The sequence below is a fragment of the Prorops nasuta genome, unplaced genomic scaffold, assembly GCF_024137725.1.
Source record: "Prorops nasuta isolate Cenicafe-Biocafe unplaced genomic scaffold, Cenicafe_Pnas_1.2 PNAS00033, whole genome shotgun sequence".
In the NCBI taxonomy this organism is placed as follows: Eukaryota; Metazoa; Arthropoda; class Insecta; order Hymenoptera; family Bethylidae; genus Prorops; species Prorops nasuta.
In genome coordinates this window covers 2,402,506-2,423,476 of record NW_027116830.1, presented here as the reverse complement: position 1 = coordinate 2,423,476, position 20,971 = coordinate 2,402,506, and the positions used below count along the sequence as shown (strand labels likewise).

General features: G+C 31.8%; 4 protein-coding genes across 16 annotated transcripts; 1 reads left to right on the top strand and 3 right to left on the bottom strand.

Annotated features, from left to right (window-relative positions):
- Window positions 1-8: 8 nt before the first annotated feature.
- On the bottom strand, window positions 9-8,825 carry LOC136783385 (TATA box-binding protein-like 1). Of its 4 annotated transcripts, none has more exons than XR_010824261.1 (6): window positions 8,489-8,825; window positions 7,431-7,730; window positions 7,090-7,340; window positions 6,917-7,011; window positions 1,619-6,806; window positions 9-1,368 (listed from the first exon to the last, which is right to left on the bottom strand). XR_010824261.1 is itself a non-coding variant. In XM_066743500.1 (5 exons), exons 2-5 carry the CDS (start codon window positions 7,716-7,718, stop codon window positions 6,577-6,579), a joined length of 864 nt encoding a protein of 287 aa, XP_066599597.1. In that variant the 5' UTR covers window positions 7,719-7,730; window positions 8,489-8,825; the 3' UTR covers window positions 62-6,576. The 4 variants fall into 4 exon arrangements, 1 of the variants encoding a protein (XP_066599597.1); XR_010824260.1 differs by having other exon boundaries at window positions 9-1,879; window positions 1,941-6,806; XR_010824262.1 differs by having other exon boundaries at window positions 62-870.
- A 1,672-nt stretch (window positions 8,826-10,497) lies between these two features.
- Window positions 10,498-12,937, bottom strand: Rpn11 (regulatory particle non-ATPase 11). Of its 3 annotated transcripts, none has more exons than XM_066743232.1 (6): window positions 12,834-12,937; window positions 12,554-12,658; window positions 12,176-12,325; window positions 11,831-12,094; window positions 11,494-11,760; window positions 10,498-10,778 (listed from the first exon to the last, which is right to left on the bottom strand). In XM_066743232.1, exons 2-6 carry the CDS (start codon window positions 12,635-12,637, stop codon window positions 10,617-10,619), a joined length of 927 nt encoding a protein of 308 aa, XP_066599329.1. In that variant the 5' UTR covers window positions 12,638-12,658; window positions 12,834-12,937; the 3' UTR covers window positions 10,498-10,616. The 3 variants fall into 3 exon arrangements, with proteins under 3 accessions (XP_066599329.1, XP_066599331.1, XP_066599330.1); XM_066743234.1 differs by lacking the exon at window positions 12,834-12,937 and adding an exon at window positions 12,770-12,788; XM_066743233.1 differs by lacking the exon at window positions 12,834-12,937 and adding an exon at window positions 12,745-12,764.
- Window positions 12,938-14,659: 1,722 nt separating this feature from the next.
- On the bottom strand, window positions 14,660-17,534 carry LOC136783449 (BTB/POZ domain-containing adapter for CUL3-mediated RhoA degradation protein 3). Of its 7 annotated transcripts, none has more exons than XR_010824269.1 (5): window positions 16,872-17,528; window positions 16,458-16,776; window positions 16,187-16,385; window positions 15,695-16,107; window positions 14,660-15,430 (listed from the first exon to the last, which is right to left on the bottom strand). XR_010824269.1 is itself a non-coding variant. In XM_066743620.1 (5 exons), the coding sequence occupies exons 1-4, from the start codon at window positions 17,032-17,034 to the stop codon at window positions 15,904-15,906; spliced, it is 885 nt and encodes a 294-aa protein (XP_066599717.1). In that variant the 5' UTR covers window positions 17,035-17,529; the 3' UTR covers window positions 14,661-15,430; window positions 15,856-15,903. The 7 variants fall into 7 exon arrangements, 5 of the variants coding, with proteins under 5 accessions (XP_066599717.1, XP_066599718.1, XP_066599716.1 ...); XR_010824268.1 differs by having other exon boundaries at window positions 14,661-15,430; window positions 15,667-16,107; XM_066743620.1 differs by having other exon boundaries at window positions 14,661-15,430; window positions 15,856-16,107; window positions 16,872-17,529.
- A 444-nt stretch (window positions 17,535-17,978) lies between these two features.
- ast (protein asteroid) lies at window positions 17,979-20,858 on the top strand. Of its 2 annotated transcripts, none has more exons than XM_066743617.1 (2): window positions 17,979-19,052; window positions 19,209-20,858. In XM_066743617.1, the coding sequence occupies exons 1-2, from the start codon at window positions 18,290-18,292 to the stop codon at window positions 20,594-20,596; spliced, it is 2,151 nt and encodes a 716-aa protein (XP_066599714.1). In that variant the 5' UTR covers window positions 17,979-18,289; the 3' UTR covers window positions 20,597-20,858. The 2 variants fall into 2 exon arrangements, with proteins under 2 accessions (XP_066599714.1, XP_066599713.1); XM_066743616.1 differs by having other exon boundaries at window positions 17,979-19,415; window positions 19,512-20,858.
- The last annotated feature ends 113 nt before the right edge of the window (window positions 20,859-20,971 follow it).

Genomic DNA, 20,971 nt, shown 5'->3' with positions numbered 1-20,971 from the left:
GTTTGAATAAATTTTGCACATAGGTTTTGTCTTTGTTTAAGCAAATAATCCTAAAAAGAAAATTGTTTACGTATATATACAAAGTTAATATTTTTAATGAAATTAACACCAAATAAAGTAGCACAAGTTTGGCATAAATTGAAATCAATAAATGTAGCTTTATTTCAATTTATAAACTTTCATTCGTAATCAATCTGTTCCCTTTTATATATAGATTTATCATTAAGATACAAATATAAAAACTAAGTGCTATAATTAAATGAAAACTAATAAATCTATACCATTCGTGTCATGTTTGTTCAAAGAAAAAAAGCTTTGTCTCTACTTTTTAAAGGCAGTGGTGTTAGCTTTGAAAAGTAATGTAAAAATCAGTTTACAGACTTGTCAATTTAATTTAAATAAAAAATGCACTTTCTGAAACACACGGTACAGATTAATAGCCATAGAATGAAATAGTATAAATTAAATATTTATATATCTAAAGTACAGCTTCTTCTTAGTTGAAATAAATCTGAAAATTATCATTGCTTTTTCATATACTATATATTTATCGAGTAGTAGAATAGATTTGGGCTTCTCATTCCACATTTTCTTTATCAAAACGTATATTTGAACAATTTCTTGCCAAGTGTGATTTTGTTCTTCAATATCAACTTGCATGACTTTTTATGTTTTTATTAATCAATAATAAAGTTTGCCTCAAAAATATAATAAAGATTACAATCACATTATAATTAATTTATGGATTGCAATGTATAAATCAGAGTTCTAAACATGACAAAATCAAAATGCACTGTATAATATGATGAACTACGATGAATAATAAATAGCGTTATAATTTTATAAGAATGTTTCAGTAACTAAAGAAACCTAGAGAAATGAAATACTATATTAATATATCATATCCTACTAAAGGTTATATGCAATAGAGTCAATCTTGAATATGCAGAGAAAAGTCAAAATAAGTTTCATTGTGAAATTTTAATTCTTTCACATTTCCATTACAGTTTTTGTTTGTAAAATAGTGCTACAAAACTCATTGATAATTCAAGCTTTTTAACTTAGTGTCTATATTGATGAGAATGCAGTATAAATAAAAAATAGTGACACTGCATGGCTTAAAATTAAAAATCAATTTGTGCAGAAAATTGAAGCAAATTGCAAGCATCAAGCTTGATGGCTATTGCATATATCATTTATCTAATGTAATCTACATTAAATATATCCCATAGTGTTCAAAATGTTTGTTTTTGAATGTAGAGCGTGATGTTTGAAGAAATATATTATTTAATCTGTGATATGCAGAGCTCAAATATTGTGTACAATTGTTGGTAAAACATCCAGCATGGCTGTTATTAGTCATTATTCCTGAAGAAAAGTAATATAAGAGCTATTAGAAGACACTGAACACACTTTGTCAGTATTATGTACAAAACTTGAGCTCTATATTGATATGCACATGCAATGTGGCAAAGAAAAGACTATAAATTATAGTTTAAAGATACTTTGATAATTCGTACCGCTTAATTCTGCCACGAATAAAGGCCAACAAAGTAAATTTTTTACACAGATCTTTTGTCATATTTTAAGTCTTAAAACACCTTTATAAATACTATACCTTATTTTGTTCCACACATCAAATAAAATTGTGCTGCCTTATTTTAATAACTTTGTAATTTGGAAATTGATAAATCAACATTCAAATTTAGCGTACTCGCTATAGTTGCAACGAATTATCATTACATTGATTAATTTAAATATGTTAGCTTATTTGGAACGAAACAAATCCAAACATACCATATATGAGTATGTACCACGCTTGATATTTATGTGCCACCAATGATAGTACACAAAAGTTTTCGTCAATGATGGTGTTACTCTGTAAATGGGTTCTAATTAATGTGAATTACATTACATTAAATACATAGTAGATTACGTACACACTGAGCTTCATTAATGGCGCCCTCTTCGATGGCAAAAAAAGTCGCTGCTTCCTCCAAAGTGCTTACGGATGACAGCGGTTCTCTTGTCAGAAGGGACGCCATTAATAGCGGTGACCGTACAGGTGTATGGGATTTAATTAATTTCCTTTGATGTTTATACCCGCTCTGTACCCACATAACACAAAAACATGTGGCAAAAGCAAGTTATCCATTCACGCCTCTTGAACGAAAACATGTTAGATTTAACAATGAACAAAATTTTTAGCTCTGCGCGACTTTGTTAATTATTACGCCGCAAATTTTGAACATCCTCTTTGGCACAGTATGTTAATTAAGTAAAAATAGATTTATCTCTACGTAAATGGTGTTATAAATTCAGAAAAAATATATACATTTCTAAGAATGATTTGTATTAGATTCTGGGTGAGTTTAATTAATAATATAAACTGATACGAACGAGCTTCACATACTACCAGACTTTTCAACTTATTTAACTAAATCAGTTTATACTTTTTGAATCGATCATACGATTGAATAAAGTTTTTAGAAATTGCTATTAATAAGCCCAGGTCATTGTAAAGAAATTATTTGATCATTTTAGAACACATCTCAGAATGTAATTAATATACTTAAGAAAGAATGCCATTATACGTATACTATAATTATATCTCTCTAGATCTAGGAGCTATAAATCTATGCGTATGCTTTCATGTTTATATGTATATGTATGTATCTATATATATATATATATATATATATATAATGTGTATTGCTAGAATGAACGTAACTTTTGGACACAAATGTTACTTCATTGATGAAATCAGTTCAATCGACAAATTTAACGAATACTATACTTAACGCGTGTAGTGCATGTGTGATTTTTGTCTTTCTCGAGTACGTACACGCACGTACACAGCACTGACACATAGAAACAGGTCATGCCTCACTTCACTTGTAGCGACAACAACTTTGTACACAGGAGTACATTTTCTTTGTTAGGTTTACCCAACAAAAAATTGTGGAAGGATATTGGGGGTTGAGAAAGGGAAGTAGAAGGGGTAAAGAAATTAACAAAGGGGAACGAAAAGAGGAGGAAACTCATGTATGTAGATGATCGATTTCGAAAGGAAGTTCAAATAAGTCATGAAGGCTGAGAAGAGGACATAGGAAGGAATGAAAAGACAGGGGATAATTGGACGTGGAAGGACAGAGAGAGAGAGAGAGAGAGAGAGAGAGAGAAGCAAAAAGAAAAGTCTATACAGATAGAATATACGAGGTTGTAGGTGGATAAGAGAATGAGAAAACGAGATAAGGTAAAAGAGATAAATGAATGAACACAAGGATGGGCATTTAGTAGGAAAAAATACAGCTGACGGGAAAAGGTCAAGGAAGAGGAGAAGGACAGACAGAAGAATAGGAGTTATGAGGAACATCTCGGAATGTGGCAAGGGTAGGAAAATTTGCATCTATTCCCTTAAAAGATTTCACCTGAGAGGATTAAAAAATGTTGTTCATCATTCAAAACGATTCCTTTATTTACTTGTAAAGGTGTGCTCGTTTAAAAATAAAAATTTATCTTCTTGCGAAGGTGACTTTAGACCCTCTGATTATTTGGAAGGGAAAATTAAAGATTATTAATTTGTGCTATACCGTCACTATTGTCCAACCATAAATGCTCGTCAATTTTGATTCTAATACATCATTTCACTCAAATTATTGCGAAAGTGAAAAAAAGTATTTTTTCACTTGCGCAATAATGTTGCCATTTTCTTAGCTTTCAACAAAGTGGCAAACTAGAAGTTCGAACGGTAACAACGGTAACACGGATTAAGAATTTTTCCTTCCATCTTTTGTTTCAGATAATCAAAGGGGCCAAAATCACCTACGCAACCAGATAAAATTGTTTTCTTCCGTTATTAAAACACCTTTATAAGTAGAAAAAACAGGACGATTTTTATAATAAGCCAAATTCTGTTTAATCCTTTTAAACCAAATATATCTCTCTCTCGCATGAGAAGAAAAATATGCTGGATTATATCCGAGTCCTTGAAAAAAAAAAGTTAAAAATCAAATCTTTTTAGGGGTTTGCATCAAATTTTTCCCTTAAAGATGGATGCGAGGACAAGAATTGAGGGTATAGGGAGAGAGAGAGAAAAGAAGGATAAGAGCAAGAGAGGGTGAAATTGGAGTGTGGAAAAAAGAAAAAGTTATAAAGAAGCCGAGTAGGTTGTAAAAGTAAATGCAGAGAGCAAAGAAGCGAATTGAAAAAAGTGTACAAGGCAGAAGAGCGAAGACGAGAGAGAAATAGCAAAGAGGTTGAAGAGGCTAACATTTTAAGGGTGAAATCGAAGATAATTAACACAAGGAGGAAGAGAATAGGGGAAATTAACAAGGGAAAAGAAATGACGAAATGGGATATTTTAAAAGGTACACAGCAGGGAATTGACTTCTTTACATTTTAGCTAACTTCATTCTGCATTATCTAGGCAAAGAGTGTATACAATACACTACATAGCACAAGGAGAACAATTCAAATTACCACATTATAGGTCTGTTCGTTTTAACAGAAAGTCGCTACACCTTTTGCACTTTGTGCACTTTTTATCATGTCAGCTTAAACACTGGATAAAGACAGAAATACGAAAAGTGCGTAAAGTGTAATAAGTGCAGCTAAAACAAACAAACTTTATATTAAAAGAATTTAGATGGAAGGTGAAGGAGTGGAATTAAAAATGAGCAAGGAGAAACTGGAGAGTTTAATACAGCAACTGAAGGTAAGAAAAGTGGCAGATAGTGAGAGACGAATCAATGAATGAGATATAAAAGTATGGAGAAGAAAGATTTATGGAGAGATTAAATGGAGTACTGGATAAAGAATGTTAAAAAGGAAGGATGACCAAATAATGAAAGGAAGAATATTAATGCCAATAAAAGTAAGAGGATCGAGCTGAAAGTTGAAGACTACAGAAAGTCTCACTGACACACAATGTATCAAACTATGCAGTAATATTGACAAGCAAGTTGTGTAAAAAGCTGTTTTAGAAAGAAATTCTATAAGTCGACTTAGGTGGGCTTTCGGAAAGTAATAAAAGCAATAGAAGACAAAAGATAAGAAAGAAACAGGTGGAGTGGAAATTAAGAAAGGGTGATAGTGATAAGGAAGCTTGGAGAATTGAAGAAAGCAGATTATTATAAGGGATTGGGAAAGGAGGAATATTTCTCTGATTGATTGATGTGTTAGGTAACAGAGTCAGATTTTAGGGACAGAAGGAAATTAAGAAAATCGAAGAGTTATAAAAAAGATAGATTTTTGGAATAGAATTTTGAAGGGGAAGACAGCAGTCCCGGGATTTATGACGATAAAAGAGATGGAAGGGAAGAAGTTAGTGAAGAAAGCAGGAAGGAGTTTTAGGGAAATCTAGAATAGAGGAAATAAAGTGAATGAATTTAGAAGGATAAACCGACAAGAAAAGTTCAGAAGGATTGGATAAAAATTTATATTGAGTATACATGGATAAAAGGTGAGAAGGGTGGGGAGGGGGGGGGGGGGGTACTAGGTTATTTAGAGAAGGATGGAAGAAGGGATGGCATACGTTAGCGTGGTTTATAAGGTAGGGGTGGAAATAAAGAAGAGATACTGGATGGATTAGAGAGAAAATGCAAGATGTTCGGATGGGAGGGGAAACGGGGAGGAATGTTTGTAGAGTTTAGAAAAAGGTGTGCATTCGGCCAACAATCAGTGGCTTTAATCACTAAGTAAAATGTTAGTATGATCGGTTGATTAGTTGAAATTAACCAACCATAAGCATATTACTTAATGACTGAGATTGCTGAGTGTCAGTCAAATGCGCTTAGAGTGAGAGAGATCGAAAGGTGAAGAGAATAGAAGAGGAAGAATGAGTGAGTGAGAGGAGGGATTAAAGGAAATAAGTGATATTTCCTTCTTTTTCCCTCCCTTTTTTAATCACACACTCTCTCTCTATCTCTCTCTCTCTCTCTCTCTCTCTCTTTCACACTGTAAATAAATGTAAATAGAATGGATGGATGGATGAGTTATAAGAATAAGGTAGGAATAAATGAAGGGTGACTGGAAGCAATGATCAAAGTCACAATTTCCCTCTATACACATATTAATGTAAAGGTCTTCAATCTTATATGATGCATTTGGCATAAATAAAGAAGTTTGTTTTTATTTATAGATAATTGTAACAAGATATATAATTTATTAATTGTTTTAATCATTTCCCCTTTTATGGAAATGAGAACATATAATTTGTTAAAAACAAATTTGTACACACGAAAAGGATTTAAGTTGTAGTAATAACATATAAATATCTTGTTATAAATGTATAGAGAGAAAAATGAACGTTCTCTTATTTATTCTATATGAATAATAAAGGATCAAAAACTTTCAAATTAATATTACACAAAAATAGGAAATTGCAACTGATTACCTTTTCCATCTCCCTTCAAGTATGAAATAGATTTAGGAAAGGACTAGATGTTAAGGAAATTATATAAACGGAACGGAGGTCCGTATTGTACCCCGAAAAGGGAATAAACTAAATTAACTAACCAGCTAACTAACTAAATATTAAGTTTTGCATTAACTGAACGATACATGGAAAAAAAATCAATCCCAACTAGCATCACTGTTGCACTCTTCAGCTTCTTCCCCGGAGAACACTGTTTCTGGTTCAGCGTCGTTTAGGAACTCATCTTGTATTTTAGTTTCTCCTGCCATTAGCCTCTGCTTCTTTAATGTATATGCACGTTCATCCTCAGCTGTCTTTTCTTTTCTAAATTCATAGACTAGTGGATATATATGCTCAATAGCAGCTTGAACAGCAGCAACATTAGGAGCTACAATCAGGTTAATAAATTATTACAATATTATATCTCATTGTTGGTTTCCTATTAAGAAAAGTCTCACCTCTAATTAACAAGGCATACTACAGAATTATTATTATTACCTGTAACTGTAACACTCCCTGTAGAAAATATTTTTAAAGTTGCTTTTGGGTCTTTCAGTTTGTATGTTACACCAGGATGTAATTCTGGCTCATAGCTGTAAAAGATAGCAATTTAATTTAAATCATTCTATTTTCTTGAAGAATATAATATTTTTTAGATAATTTACACTTACTCTGCATTCTCTCTATGACTTATGGAAAATGACGTAATTTTAATAGCAAAAGGCATACAGCATGTACCCAAAACATTAACAACTCTATAATTATTAAAACGAACTTTAAAACCAAGTTTTTGAAGAGAGCGAGCAAATCTACGTGCTGCAATTTTGGCTTGTGGCTCACTGGTGGCACCTGTACATGTTACTTTTCCAGACGACCAGATAGAGGCAGTTGTATATGGTCGTCTTAGCTTCATTGTAATCATCTATTAATTAACAAAATACATACATTTTGATTTTAAAAGTATTGAACAATTAAAGTAAATTTTAGAAATTATAGAAAAATGAAAGCTTACCCCATTCTCTCGTCTATATTCAACATTTGAACCATTAAGAGCTATCTCTCTTAAATTTAAATGACAACGTACACTAAAACTACAAACTACATTATTAATCACAATATCAAGCACAGGCGTTTCAGGCTCCTGAGACTCCACATAAGGCTGTATTTGATCATCGTATAATCTCTCCTCCTTCTCTTCTGTACATATATCCTCGGTATTTAAATTACTAACATTTTCTACATGATTCAATGATCCGTTTGTTAAAGGTTTCATGCCATTCTTCTGAATAGCAGTTGCCATAATATCACACACCTAAAGTAAACAATAATATACTTTTACCCATATTTTTTAAACAAATCATTGTTAAAACTAATAAACAGACTTAAATTTTTTAATATAAAATGATTATTTTTTTCATTGATACACTTTTGTCTCAAAAATTTTTCTAATAAAAGAAAAGCAGATCAGTAAAATTTATTTAAGATATATTAAATGTCATATATGACAATAAAACTACAGATGCTAAAGTATCATCTGTTGATTCTTTGATAGGGATTATTTAATTATTATTCAAAAATCAATTAATTAACTAAAAGAGGTTATGTCAGAAACTTACATGTCAGTAGACAGAATATATAACTTCGTAAACCGACTCTCCTAGTTTCTTTCATATAATTTATAATCAATTAAATTATTTTCATAGAAAATAAAAGAACGTACAAAAAAGAATCTTTCAGTTGACAGTATAGCCTCAATATAAATTGAGAATATCAATGAAACAGGATATATACAATCAAAGCAAGGCTAGCTCAATTCAACAATGGAGAGTGAAGCTGTATGATTTATCAAAATAAATTATGTAAATATAAGTTTTTCGTGAATAGCTTGAAAGCAAAATGCACTTTATATGATTTATAATAACACTAAAAGTGACATATATCGTAATGAAAATCTTTAATGTATCACTATAAAGGTTGTAAATTCCATTTTTAGAAAATTTATTGAAGTTTGATTATCTACCAAAACTATTGCTTTGTCATGTCTAAGAGTATTTGGAAGGCAATACTTACGTAAAACTATCGTTTTCTCAGTCTGTTTTTAATCATTAATAACTTTTGTTGACAAGGACAATGAATACAAAGCTAGCTTAATAACCATGGAGACTAGAGGGAAGGAGGTTTTCTTTCTTTCTTCAGATGATTGGTTTCCGCTGTTAGGTGATTTACCCAGGGATTTTTCAAAGCGGTTGACGTATCAATGTTTTTTAATTATGTTTATTTTATATAATATTATTCAATAAATATCAAGTTTTATTTGTATTTAAATATGAATAAACCTCAAGAAAGTGTAAGTCTCGTACGGTGCGTGCGTACTACGAGTGACGATAGCCATTTTATGCTGTTTGCAAAAGATGACACTGGGAGGCATTATCGTGCACTCACCACAATGGCGGGAAATATAATCTCTTAAAAAGGTGATTAGTAATTTAAGGTTATGTGAACTAAATTTAATTGATTAATAATGACAATGACAATCTAGAATTGTTTATCTTTACAGTTATTTAGTATTTTAATTAGAAGATGTTTTAATATTCTTTATAAGACAGTCCTAAAATAAATGCATAACACACACACACACACACATAGAGGCCTTCCATTATAATTGTTGCATTCAAATACATTAAACTCTTAGGGCCGGTTGTTCCACCTATTGGCAAACGTCTGGATAAATTTATCCGTTTGGTAAAGCTTGAAATTGAATAGAATTTACTACAGTTTGTAAATTTTACGAAGCAGATAAATTTTACCAATAGGTGGAAAAATCGGCCCTTAAAGGCTAATCATTTTATAAAAAAATATTTCAAAGAAAAGTTGTGAATTTCAAGTTGGACATAAGGTGGTATAGGGACCGTGCACATCACACAATGACAGTGAGATGAGAATGTGTATTGGTGTATATGCATACTATCAGCACAAACTATCGGTCAATTTTCGCAGTTTTTGAGTGTAATTTATTTATACGTATATAGTTACACATTAACACTTCTCTATCATTGTGTTGATGTGCACGGTCCCTATTACATACTGACCTGACGGGACCAGACCTTGATGACCGCCAGAAATGGCGTCCCTCAATGCATTTAGGAACAGCGTTATAGAGCCCCTCACCATGGGCTGCATTCCATCTTACCTTCAAGAGCACGGAGTACGTTTTCCCTAGATTTCTCCCTAGATTGTTCCCTACATAACAGGCGGGAGGGAAGTGGGATTTAGGGAGAAATCTAAGAACCCATGCTTCGGGGTAAGATTTGGAACGCAGCCCAGTAATTCAAAACAGAAAAGTACGAGTTAACATAAATTTTTTATTATAAAAGACTATTGTATATACATTTTATTATTAAAAGTTTCATTTATCTAAAATGTATGGTATGTATGTACTCACACTTTTCCGTTTTGAGTAATTGAATTGGAGGGCTCTATTGCGGTTCCTAAACGCATCGAACGCATCGAGGGACACCTCTGCGGTCTGCCGGTCATAGGGTGATTCCAGCCGACACTCAGCGGTCTTAGCCGCTAGGTAAAATAGTAAAATCCGCGTATAATTGATTGATCAGTTAAAATTGGCCAATCATAAGCATATTTTACTTAGCAGCTGAGACCGCTGAGTGTCGACTGGAAACACCCATTGTACATGCATATGTACATATACGTACATTGCATATTTACAATTTACATACACGAACCTTAAATGTCTCCTTCTCTAGGTATTACATTGGCCTTTAAGGGTGTAATTCTTGTTAAGGGTCAGTGATGAAGGGGGTAGTGGGGTACTGCTGATGAGTTAAGGCGAATCAAAAATGGTGATACGAGATGCTACGTGTGAAAGGAAGACTTTTGAGATTTGGTCACTTGAGTGTTGAAGTCAATAATAATATGTAATATGAAAGGAACATATTTTGGAGCTTCATACATATTATGTTTGGGGGATGCAGCACGAAAAGACTGATTCAATTTCCCAAACTATATATTTCAATCATTTAACCCCAATAAGAGAAAAAAGATGTAAAAAATATTAATAATTCTTTTAAATAAGTTGGTTTTCTTTATATAAAAAATATGATACATAAAAATGTATACATTAATTCAAAAAAGAATGTATGTTTATTAAATGCCTAATCGAAAATTAAACACTGAGAATTTATTTGAATACAACTGTATCTAGCATAGCTCCCAAACATTGTACTATATTTGTACTCATTAAAATATCAACTTTCTCTTCCAAATGTCTTTTTGGATCTTGTTTACCGACATTCTTTATTGCCAACTGCTCTGGGGTCATCTTCTCTTCATCTTCTAATGCCTATAAAATATATAAAGATATTAGTGTATATAATTTGAAGTAAACAATCCCCCTTTTCATAAAAGCTTTTTACAAAATTGCCAAATGTTAAAATGCCATAAATTTTTTTTTAATTTTCTCTCATCGATAGGATATAAACGTATTTTGTTAATTGATGCCGCGACACAAGAAAAAGGGTCATAAATTACTTTTGTAAAGATTGGTAATCTCCACCTCTATTAATGTATAATGAATAATAAATTACTATAAATTTGTAATCCAAAAAATTAACATTTTATAACATTTTCCACTTTTTTTTTAAGATATGAGACATGAGGATTATTCCAGATGATATAAAGTTCTGTATAATCTTATAATTTAAGAACTTTCTTAGAATCTTCTTTCTTATCTATACTGTGGATTAAAAGAAATTAATTGCACAATCTGTAGTGGCTACCCCTGCTTTTGTACTAGCATTACTGTGAATGTAACTTTATTTAATGCTCAATAACAGTAAATAGTTGTTTCTTATTTTAACTGTCAGTTACTGAAATCCCACAATGTGTAATATATCATATATAATTACAATAACTGATGACTATTGGCAGTAATAAACAAATTGTGAGGTAAAATGATACTCATAGTGCTAGGAACACAGAAGGTAGCCATAGAGGGATTTAGATTACTACTGTCAACTTTAATTCAGTGAAAAACTTAATTATGAATAAAATTTTACCTTATTATAATTCTTTGCCAATTCAAGCATCTCAGACACAATATTTTCATTGAGCTTACTATGCTCCGAATATTCAGCTAGTGTTAAGCCATCCATCCATGTTTTTTTGTGAAGATTTAATAACATTTTCTGTTCCAATTCATTTTTACGATAATTAATGCTTATACTGTAGTAATGGCGATTTAAACCATGAATTAATGCTTGAACAGAAGGTTTCTGTAAATGTCCCAAGTTTGATGTTGTCTGACGGGGCTCTTGGCCTAAAACCTATAATAGTAAATTATTTAAAGATTCAATAATTTATAAAGAAACAAATGAATGAAAATACGGTACTCACCATCATATTTGGATTAATTAGCCTAAATGCATCAATGACAACTTTTCCTTTGACCGACTGAATTGGATCAATTACAACAGCAACCGCTCTTTCACTAAGTGCTTCAAAAGACTGTTGCGTGTTTATATCCACACCAGAAAGCCAACAACCAAAACCAGGATGAGAGTGATACCAGCCTACCACCATCTCTGGCCGCCCAGTTTGCTTCAGCATGTCCAACATTTTTGCTTGGAAAACAGGGTCAACAGCTTCAACTGAGACACCCTAGGTAAATGTACAAATAGTTTTATTAAAGCCTTTAAAACTTACTACTAGAAAAACTTAAAATCATTGACTATTTCTTACAGTTCCAGTTTGTGGCATTGCAAATACATCAATGACACGAACGGTATAATCATCCACAAATTCTCCTAGCATTAGACCCATAACTTCCATTGGTACACCAGCTCGACCATGTTTTAACATCTTCAAGAGAGCTAAAGATGATATATATACCTACAAAATCAAAGTCAGTAAGATAAACTTTTTCAAGGAAGTACAGAATATCAATGACTTTGTTTGATACAATTAAGTCTGAGCAATACATTTAACCAATAAGTTAAACAAAATGTACACTTTCCAGCATCAAATATTTTATTTTTCTCACATACACAACCATGTAACTGAATCATATAACTTAATTTTTCTGTAAATTAAAATCTATAGCATTAACATGTAACTCACTTGCTCAGCTGTATCAACTACAGGAGCGTCAGATGGAGGTGGTCCTTGATTCAAACCAGGACCTAATCTTAATAGCCGATCCATACTGCCTTTGTATCTTAATTCCTGTAAATAGATATAAAATAATTGAAAACAAACATCAAACGCCAAAAATAACAATTTTTCAGAAAAGTAACAATATAATAATATACGTTATATCAAAGCCGGTACAATAACCTTTTTTAAAAGAAATAATTTAATTAAAACGATATAACAAATGTTATTCTTTAATTCAACAAACCTCAAATTTGCACACTCACGGAAGGACTACGCCAACTACAGTATGTTGTACGGTTACTACGGTTAATCAGGCACTCAGGACAGGACTGCTCAGGACAGTCAGCCATAACAGAACTCACAGAACAGATCTAAATGTGATCCAAAATCACGAAGCAGTGATTTGATGTGTTTAGGAACCGAGCGTTTGAAAGTTCTAATGATGAATGCAAGTTGGCAGAACTGAGGGGCGAGGGCCAGTTTTACCACCCTATTGATAAAATTTATTTGTTTTGGAAAAAAGTTACAGGTTACAAAACTGTAGTAAACTTAATTCAATTCAAGCTTTACCAAAAGGCTAAATTTACCACGGTGTTTACTAATAGGTGGAAAAACTGGCTTTGAGTAATAGGTTTTTGAATTGTAGTTTTTTCGCGACACCGTACTGTTAGGGCTATGGCACACAAAAAAACTTAAGCAAGACTTAAGCAATAAAATGAAAACGAACCAATCACAGTTTAGCCATTGCCGAAATTTTCAACAGTGATTGGTTCGTTTTCATCTTATTGCTTAAGTGCCTTAAGGGCCGGTTTTTCCACCTATTGGTAAAATTTATCTGCTTGGTAAAATTTACAAACTGTAGTAAATTCTATTCAATTTAAAATTTTACCAAACGGATAAATTTATCCAGACGTTTGCCAATAGGTGGAACAACCGGCCCTAAGTCTTGCTTAAGTTTTTTTGTGTGCCATAGCCCTTAAACCGTACTTATGTACGTTTTGTTCTTTGCAATGCCAGTATGAGAAATCCCGTTAATATGACAAGCGCGAGGCGTGACATAAATGTCACATTGAACCGTTTACATTTAGCTGACTTTAAAGTCGACTTTTAAATCAGACATGTCAAGTGTCAACTTAAAATCAACTGTAGTAGACTTTCTGCTTTTAGAATAGGGTTTGTAGAAACGGTGTAATTTAGGCTGTGCGCTGTGCAGGGTCATAGGCCGGTATTCATAGTCGTTACTTATATTTAAGTCTGACTTAAAGTATCGATTGTCCTTTTTCACCTAACAGTAATAGAAAAAGATAGCCTATGCTGAAGTCGGTTTTAAATATAAGTAACGACTATGAATACCGGCCATAGTTTTTAATTGTTTACTCGGAAAGTAAATATCTCCATTAAGGGTACATTCATAATTTCTTAGAATTTTATAAGATGGCAATACTTTCGTGATTCCGAATATTTTTAAATTATTACGTAAAAATTCAATTTTTATTGTATCACATGTATTAATATGTCACTACAGTGTCTGGTATATGTAAAATGCTTGTCACTTTCTACTTTCCATCTTTCAACATCAATTTTAAAAAATTCTCTAATGTGACCATTAACGGGAACCCGTATACCGACATTACAGGGCGAAAACTATTTTGCATGCAGCGTCGTCATTTGTTGACGGATTGTAAAGTTATTACAGGTTTTTGGAAATGCCAGAAGCTTTTCTACTAAGTTACGTTAGGAAAATTAACAAAAAATAAAAAAAAATATTTGTTTAAATAAATATATTAACATTATTGAGAAACAACAATTAAATCGCAAAATCCCCCAACGTACTTTACTAGATAATGTTCATACGTTTCCAAAAAGTCCACATAAATGCAAATCCGTCAAGAAATGACGATGCTGCATGTGAAATAAATAATGGAAGAATTTCGTGTTCGGGAAGTCACCAACACGAAATTCTTCCATTATTTATTTCACATGCAGCATCGTCATTTCTTGACAGATTTGCATTTATGTGGACTTTTTGGAAACGTATGAACATTATCTAGTAAAGTACGTTGGGGGATTTTGCGATTTAATTGTTGTTTCTCAATAATGTTAATATATTTATTTAAACAAATATTTTTTTTTATTTTTTGTTAATTTTCCTAACGTAACTTAGTAGATTAGCTTCTGGCATTTTCAGAAACCTGTAATAACTATACAATCCGTCAACAAATGACGACGCTGCATGCGAAATAGTTTTCACCCTGTAATGTCGGTATACGGATTCCCGTTAATTAAATAATAAATTATACCCCATTAGCTCTTCTCCTATTTATCAATTGTTAAATAAGCTTTCACACTCCATAATTGAATATAATTAACTAGGAAATATCTTCTTCTCAATTTTGTAAATGAAAATGGGTTACAATTGAGTTACAAAAAAAAATCAAAATATACATTATTAACAAATTCATAGATTACTTCACTTATCTATAAAATGTTTTGAGTCATATCATTTTATTCTGGCTACCACTTTTTGCAGTATAATCAAGTCACCTGGGATATACAAATGAAAATGTATTTGACGAGTTTCACTTCTATTAAATATCATTGTAATTCCTCTATTGCAAATGATAATAGCTTTGTTAAGAAAAAAAGAGGAATTGTTTGTAATAAATACTTAAAAATTTTATTTAAAAATCAAAATCAGACTGTCTCAGAAAAAGCTCACAATATTCCAATAGGTGATTCTCGATCTTATTCTCAATATCTCTATAATATCCTTAATTATAGTTTATTGGCAGTGTCTATTCCACGTCATCCTTTAAGCAGTTCGATTGTTTCCTTGAGTTGCTGAAAGCAATAAGCATATAATAGATCTTAACAGTATACTGACTAATAGATGGTTAAATTTTAATACAATTATAACAATTAGTCTCCATAATAAAGTAGAGGTCAGTATTAGTTAGCAGAAAAACATTAGTAGCTGCAAAGTTTTTCTACGCAACTGCTTAAAAATTACAGAGTAAAAGCAAGATTGACAAATTAAGGGATGGCATTTTCAATAAATTTGGCACAGGAAGGAATACCTTGATAGAGATGAAACTATTAACTTGCCACATTCTTATTGATTCTGTTGCAATCCCAGGTTGTTTCAATGACTTAAGTGGTAGCTGTTATAACTATGGTATTTATAGTTCAATTTTTACTATGATCAACCAATCAAAGGTTTGATCTCAATTTTATTTTATGTTTGTCCGAATTTTAAGGGAACGTACGACGTTCAGGATTGCAGGATGATTGGTGTTAAGGAAGATAAGACTGGGTCAGTTAGTGTTTTGCTTGTTGGAGCGAAGTCGAGCCAATCCTGAACGCTCACCCTCTTCTTCATCCAATGTGCACACAGGTGCACTGCTGCCAGCACCTCTTGATGATGTAGCCTGCATCAGTTCTTGATCTGGACCATTTCTGTGCTCATACAATAGAATATTTAATGTCTCTTCATATATTCTTGCCTCTGGAAACTCTACCTAACAAATCAAAATAGTCCTCTATTAAAAAATGATTAGAAATCAACATTGTTCATCATAATAGAAGTATATTCTTTACTTTTGTGTGTTTCTTGTCCGGTGCATATACAATCGAGTGACAACAAACCTCAGCTACTTTATTCCCATGACCATAAAAAGTCCAACAGCAAATTTCACTAGAGCCTATAACATCCTTGATAAAGAGCACCCTACCACTGAATTTTAGTGACATTTTGTCAAATAATTCAATATTTTTCAAGAGATTATCATCAGATGTACTGGAAGTTAAGTTTTATCTTTAACAATATTTTAGCTTCATCATCACTTATATTTAATTAATTATTTAATACCTTGTATAGGAATATTTATTATTATGCCTATTAATTAGCAGTTTTACCACTGGCTTAGTATTATTACCCATGAGCAATCTTAAAAGTTCATCTTGAGAGGTGATCAGTGGAACTCTGCAAATTGGTTTCACAGCTTCACTCTCCTTTTTATATAAAGCTAATTCACATGATTCAACTAGTTCACTAATACAGTAATACTTGGCTTCTGCTAAAAGCTCTGCAATCTCTTTTGTACTTTCTGGGAGAGGAACAGAGCCATCCCGTAGGAAGTTTAAGATTGTGCCAAAGTGTTTTCCACATCGATCTATCAAAACCCAGCCTAAATTCAAGAAAGGTTGGAAATTTAGTAGTTAGATTGTTTATCAGCGTACAAGCAAATCTTGGAGTATAGAAAGTAGAGCCAAATAGTTTCACCTTCTGAGTCTGTGAGCACCTCCATACGACCACTAAACATTGCACGTAACATTGTGTCATGCTTCTGTAAAGTGCCAATCGTTGTATAATGTAAAGATCCTCCAATATTCAGTTTCACATATTCTGAGGGATATTTAATGACAGTTTTGTGATCGCCGGACATGATGGTCAGACTCAATCAGCTGATCAACAAGTAGTATTAGTATATGTACAAATACCAAATTTCAGATTCAATTCATACTACTGAAAAAAAAAACGTATACCCGCGTAATCTAGTCAATCGAGTTCACTTTTTTACGTCGCGTTCAATTCCATGTTAGGTGGAATTTTTATTTTTTATCTTCTTTTAGGTTAATTAATTAGACCTGGTGGGGGTGGGGCTTGTCTCTAGCTTTCAGATTCAGATCTTTCATACGATTTTCCTTTTCACACTATGGGCCATGAGCTAGGTCACTCAGTGCCACTCAGTGCAGTGCAGGCCGCAGGGGGTGCAACTTGGTGCAACTGGTGCAAGACTGCAAGCCTCACTCGACTTAATAGATGTGTAAAGCGCAGGACGTGAGGCGTGAGCCGTGCCGTGAGGGTCAATTCGACCAAACATATGTATATGTATGTATGTATGTACATATTGTGGCGCGACAACGCCAACCAGTCATGCCAACTCATCAGGAGGGATGCCAACCCACTAACGACAGGGCGGCGCCACCATACACTCTACGAATACGGCTCGGTAAGTGTTTACAATTTACATCTGAGACGGGCTGACTGGCAAAATCCAAACTTACAACCAATCAGATGCGATTATTAGTACTCTTCAGTGCTAATAGACCAATTTTCACAAGAATTATTAGGTCTGTTCTCGTTGGCCTACACTTTTTTAACACTTCTATACTTTCCATATTTCTTTCTTTATCCATTGTATAAGTTGACACCCTAAAAAGTGCACAAAGTGTAAAAAGTGTAGGCAACAAGAACAGACCTATTTTTTCTTTTAGATGGCGCTGCTCTCTTACTTCGCCTTTTCGGGGCGCTCATCATCAATAATTCAAACGAAAAAGCGCGAGTTAACATACATTTTGGATTGAAAACGCTTTAAATTTGATTGTTCAAAGATTATTTAATCTAAATTGTATGCTAACTCGCGCTTTTCGTCTTAAATTACTGATGATGAGGGGCCCTAAAATGCGATTCCTAAATGCATCAAAGGACGCCATGTGTGTGTATGCTGGCCATACTTCCTGTTTATTGTTTATTGTAATTTGTAACGTGGTGCCTGGAGGTAAATTAAATACATAATATGATTATTAATGATCATTGAATAATATATAACTGATAATAAAAATCATAAATTTAAATAATTTAATAGTGATTTTTGGAAGTTTATAATTCTTATATAAATAAAAATAATAAAAAACACAATGGGTATAACAGGACTTAGTAAATACATAGAAAGAAATTCAGACAGATTTTTTGAAAAATTCCAATTACATGATACATATTTAGTTATTGATGGAAATAGTATCGCTTGTCAATTATATAATTGGTATACAAAATGTAATTGTGCATTTGGTGGAGATTATGATAAATATGCACAGTGTGTACAACAATTTTTTGAAACTCTATTACAATGTAATGTAATACCACTTGTTCTCTTTGATGGAGGGCGTGAAGATAAGAAGATTAAGACTGCACTAAAACGTACAAGACATAAGATACAGCTTGCTTCAAGATTTAATCCACAGCAGAGACATTTAAAAATTATTCCAGCTTTTATAAATATAGTTTTCCAAGATGTTCTAGAACTATTAGGATTAAGATATGCAAAAACTATGTTTGAAGCTGATAATACCATAGCTGCAATAGCTAAGTTACTAAATTGTCCAGTCCTTAGTTATGACTCTGACTTTTATATTTATGGTTCTTTGTATATACCATTCAATACCTTAGAGAGAAATATATGTAGAAGTAAAAGTGAATTGATGGCTTATCAATGCTGCAAAATTTTTCGAGTAGAGAAATTTCTAAAAGCTTTTCATGGTTTAGATTCATCATTATTGCCATTAGCTGCAGTGATATTAGGAAATGATTATGTCCCAATAACAACTTTCAATTATTTTTTTCGGCACATAACAGTTCCTAAATCAAATAAGAATAAGAATGAAAGACAATGTCGTATAGAAGGTATATTTAAGTGGTTAAGTCAATATAATTTAAATAGTGCCATTACAGTTGTGTTAAGTAGGCTACAAAAAGAAAAAAGAGATAAGATCTTAACAATAATAGAAAGCATAATTAATAGTTACAATGAATCTACAATAAATATTTTAATCCCATTAGGATTTTCTGAAGAATATATTAAAGAGCTAAACTTTAATTATGTTGGAAGTCTGTATAAATTTAATAGAAATATTCATATTCCTCAATTAATAACTGATGATAATGAATTCTCCAAGGAAAATAATAATGATCACTGTGAGGATAAAATTGAAGATGATAAAGATGAATTTGAAGATAAAGATGATGAGGGAAATGAAACTATAGTTGGTAAAAATCTTAACTTAAATGAAGCACAAATCAAAGATTTACCTGCTTGGTTTATAGAATATTTTAATAAAGGTATATTTCCTACCTATTTTTTAGATATTATCACTATAAAATTATACATTTGTCCTATACAAATTGAAGACTATTCACAACCATCAAGCTTTTGCATTAGCTTTGGCATTCTTGCTGTAATTTATAGCATAATATCAAAATCTGAAAATAGTCCATTAGTGTGTATAGCCAGAGATGTTGGTATGCAATTGAATCGCTATCAAATAATCAAACTTAAGGATATCTGTGAAATTAAACTTCCTAATATATGCAGTTTACTATCTACACCTTCAAATGAAAAAAAAGCAATTTTAGAAAATACTTTAGGTGTTTTTCTGAACAATAAGTTTTTGGAAGAAATACCAAGCGAGTGGGCTTTATATTTTGCAACTGTAAAATATTGGATACATCATAACAATACAATATTTAATTGTCACGTATATGCTGTACTCGTTTCACTTTTATTTAATATTATTGATACTAAAATTGGCTTTTATAGAAAGACATCCAAATTTTTATCAAAATATAAATTGAAGATAGACAAAATTCTTTCTGAGAAGAGAAATATTAATTATGAATCTGACAGTTCAACTGATATTACAATTTTAGGAGCTTTTAACCAAATTGATGAAAATGACTGTTTAGTTGCTGCACAATTTTTACTTCCATATTTTGATGTTGATCAAGTACTTTATAAAAATGCCAAAAAATTTAACTACAGTATAGTTCATGCATTTGGACAATTACAAAGTTGTTTAATGCAAAGCATTGGTCTTAATGCATTGTTGGGACATCCATATAAGCAACTAAGGATAGCAGACGTTTTTAATGGAACTTTACTCTACAACTTGTATAACAATTTTAAACAGCGTCAAGATATTGAAAAGTATATCAAAGCAAATTTTCAGCATACCCCAACTCTGCTAGTATTTTTTAATAATTTGTTTTCAAAAGCTATGTCTTTCTTTGAGATGTCAAATACAAAAAAACAAATACGTAAGAAGAAGGCAAAGACAATAAAAAATAAAATGATAGAAGATGAAACAATGGATTCTGAAGTAGAAAAAATAATTGAAGAAACAGATTTTTATGATGCTAATAATCGTTTTTCATTGCTTAATATTGCATAATAAATTTTATAATGGAAAAAAGTAATTAAAGTTCACACACATTATTATACATATACCAGAAAATAGTGCAGTTTTTTCTGTATGAGGTTTTTACAGTATACATACTATATAAAAGTAATTTTTTCTATTTTTTTTTTAAATTTCTGTGCTTACAGCATATTTAAATTTTGTTATTAATTCTGATCTCAAACTGTAGAAATCATCACTAATTCAATAATAATGTATTAAATAAGTTGCTATTGATTCATAAATAATAAATATTTTACTTTAATGCAGTTTTTCCAATATCTCCTAATTTTTAGGGAGTAATTAATACTAATAATTTATGTGTCATTTTTAAACTTAACAATTTAATGTAATAATGTAAAGAGGATC

What these genes read in the sequence shown, in the direction of transcription:
- LOC136783385 (XM_066743500.1), bottom strand. Translation starts at nt 7,718, where the DNA reads ATGGCAACTGCTATTCAGAAGAATGGCATGAAACCTTTAACAAACGGA. An exon ending in AATATAGACGAGAGAATGGG is followed by an intron (nt 7,341 to 7,430) that starts GTAAGCTTTCAT and finishes GTTAATTAATAG; the next exon opens with ATGATTACAATGAAGCTAAG. An exon ending in AGGGAGTGTTACAGTTACAG is followed by an intron (nt 6,807 to 6,916) that starts GTAATAATAATA and finishes ACCTGATTGTAG; the next exon opens with CTCCTAATGTTGCTGCTGTT.
- Rpn11 (XM_066743232.1), bottom strand. Translation starts at nt 12,637, where the DNA reads ATGGATCGGCTATTAAGATTAGGTCCTGGTTTGAATCAAGGACCACCT. An exon ending in CAATGCCACAAACTGGAACT is followed by an intron (nt 12,095 to 12,175) that starts GTAAGAAATAGT and finishes ACATTTACCTAG; the next exon opens with GGTGTCTCAGTTGAAGCTGT. An exon ending in TAATTAATCCAAATATGATG is followed by an intron (nt 11,761 to 11,830) that starts GTGAGTACCGTA and finishes TTACTATTATAG; the next exon opens with GTTTTAGGCCAAGAGCCCCG.
- LOC136783449 (XM_066743619.1), bottom strand. Translation starts at nt 17,034, where the DNA reads ATGTCCGGCGATCACAAAACTGTCATTAAATATCCCTCAGAATATGTG. An exon ending in GGTGCTCACAGACTCAGAAG is followed by an intron (nt 16,777 to 16,871) that starts GTGAAACTATTT and finishes TCTTGAATTTAG; the next exon opens with GCTGGGTTTTGATAGATCGA. An exon ending in CGGACAAGAAACACACAAAA is followed by an intron (nt 16,108 to 16,186) that starts GTAAAGAATATA and finishes TTGATTTGTTAG; the next exon opens with GTAGAGTTTCCAGAGGCAAG.
- ast (XM_066743616.1), top strand. Translation starts at nt 18,290, where the DNA reads ATGGGTATAACAGGACTTAGTAAATACATAGAAAGAAATTCAGACAGA. An exon ending in GGGAAATGAAACTATAGTTG is followed by an intron (nt 19,416 to 19,511) that starts GTAAAAATCTTA and finishes CCTATTTTTTAG; the next exon opens with ATATTATCACTATAAAATTA.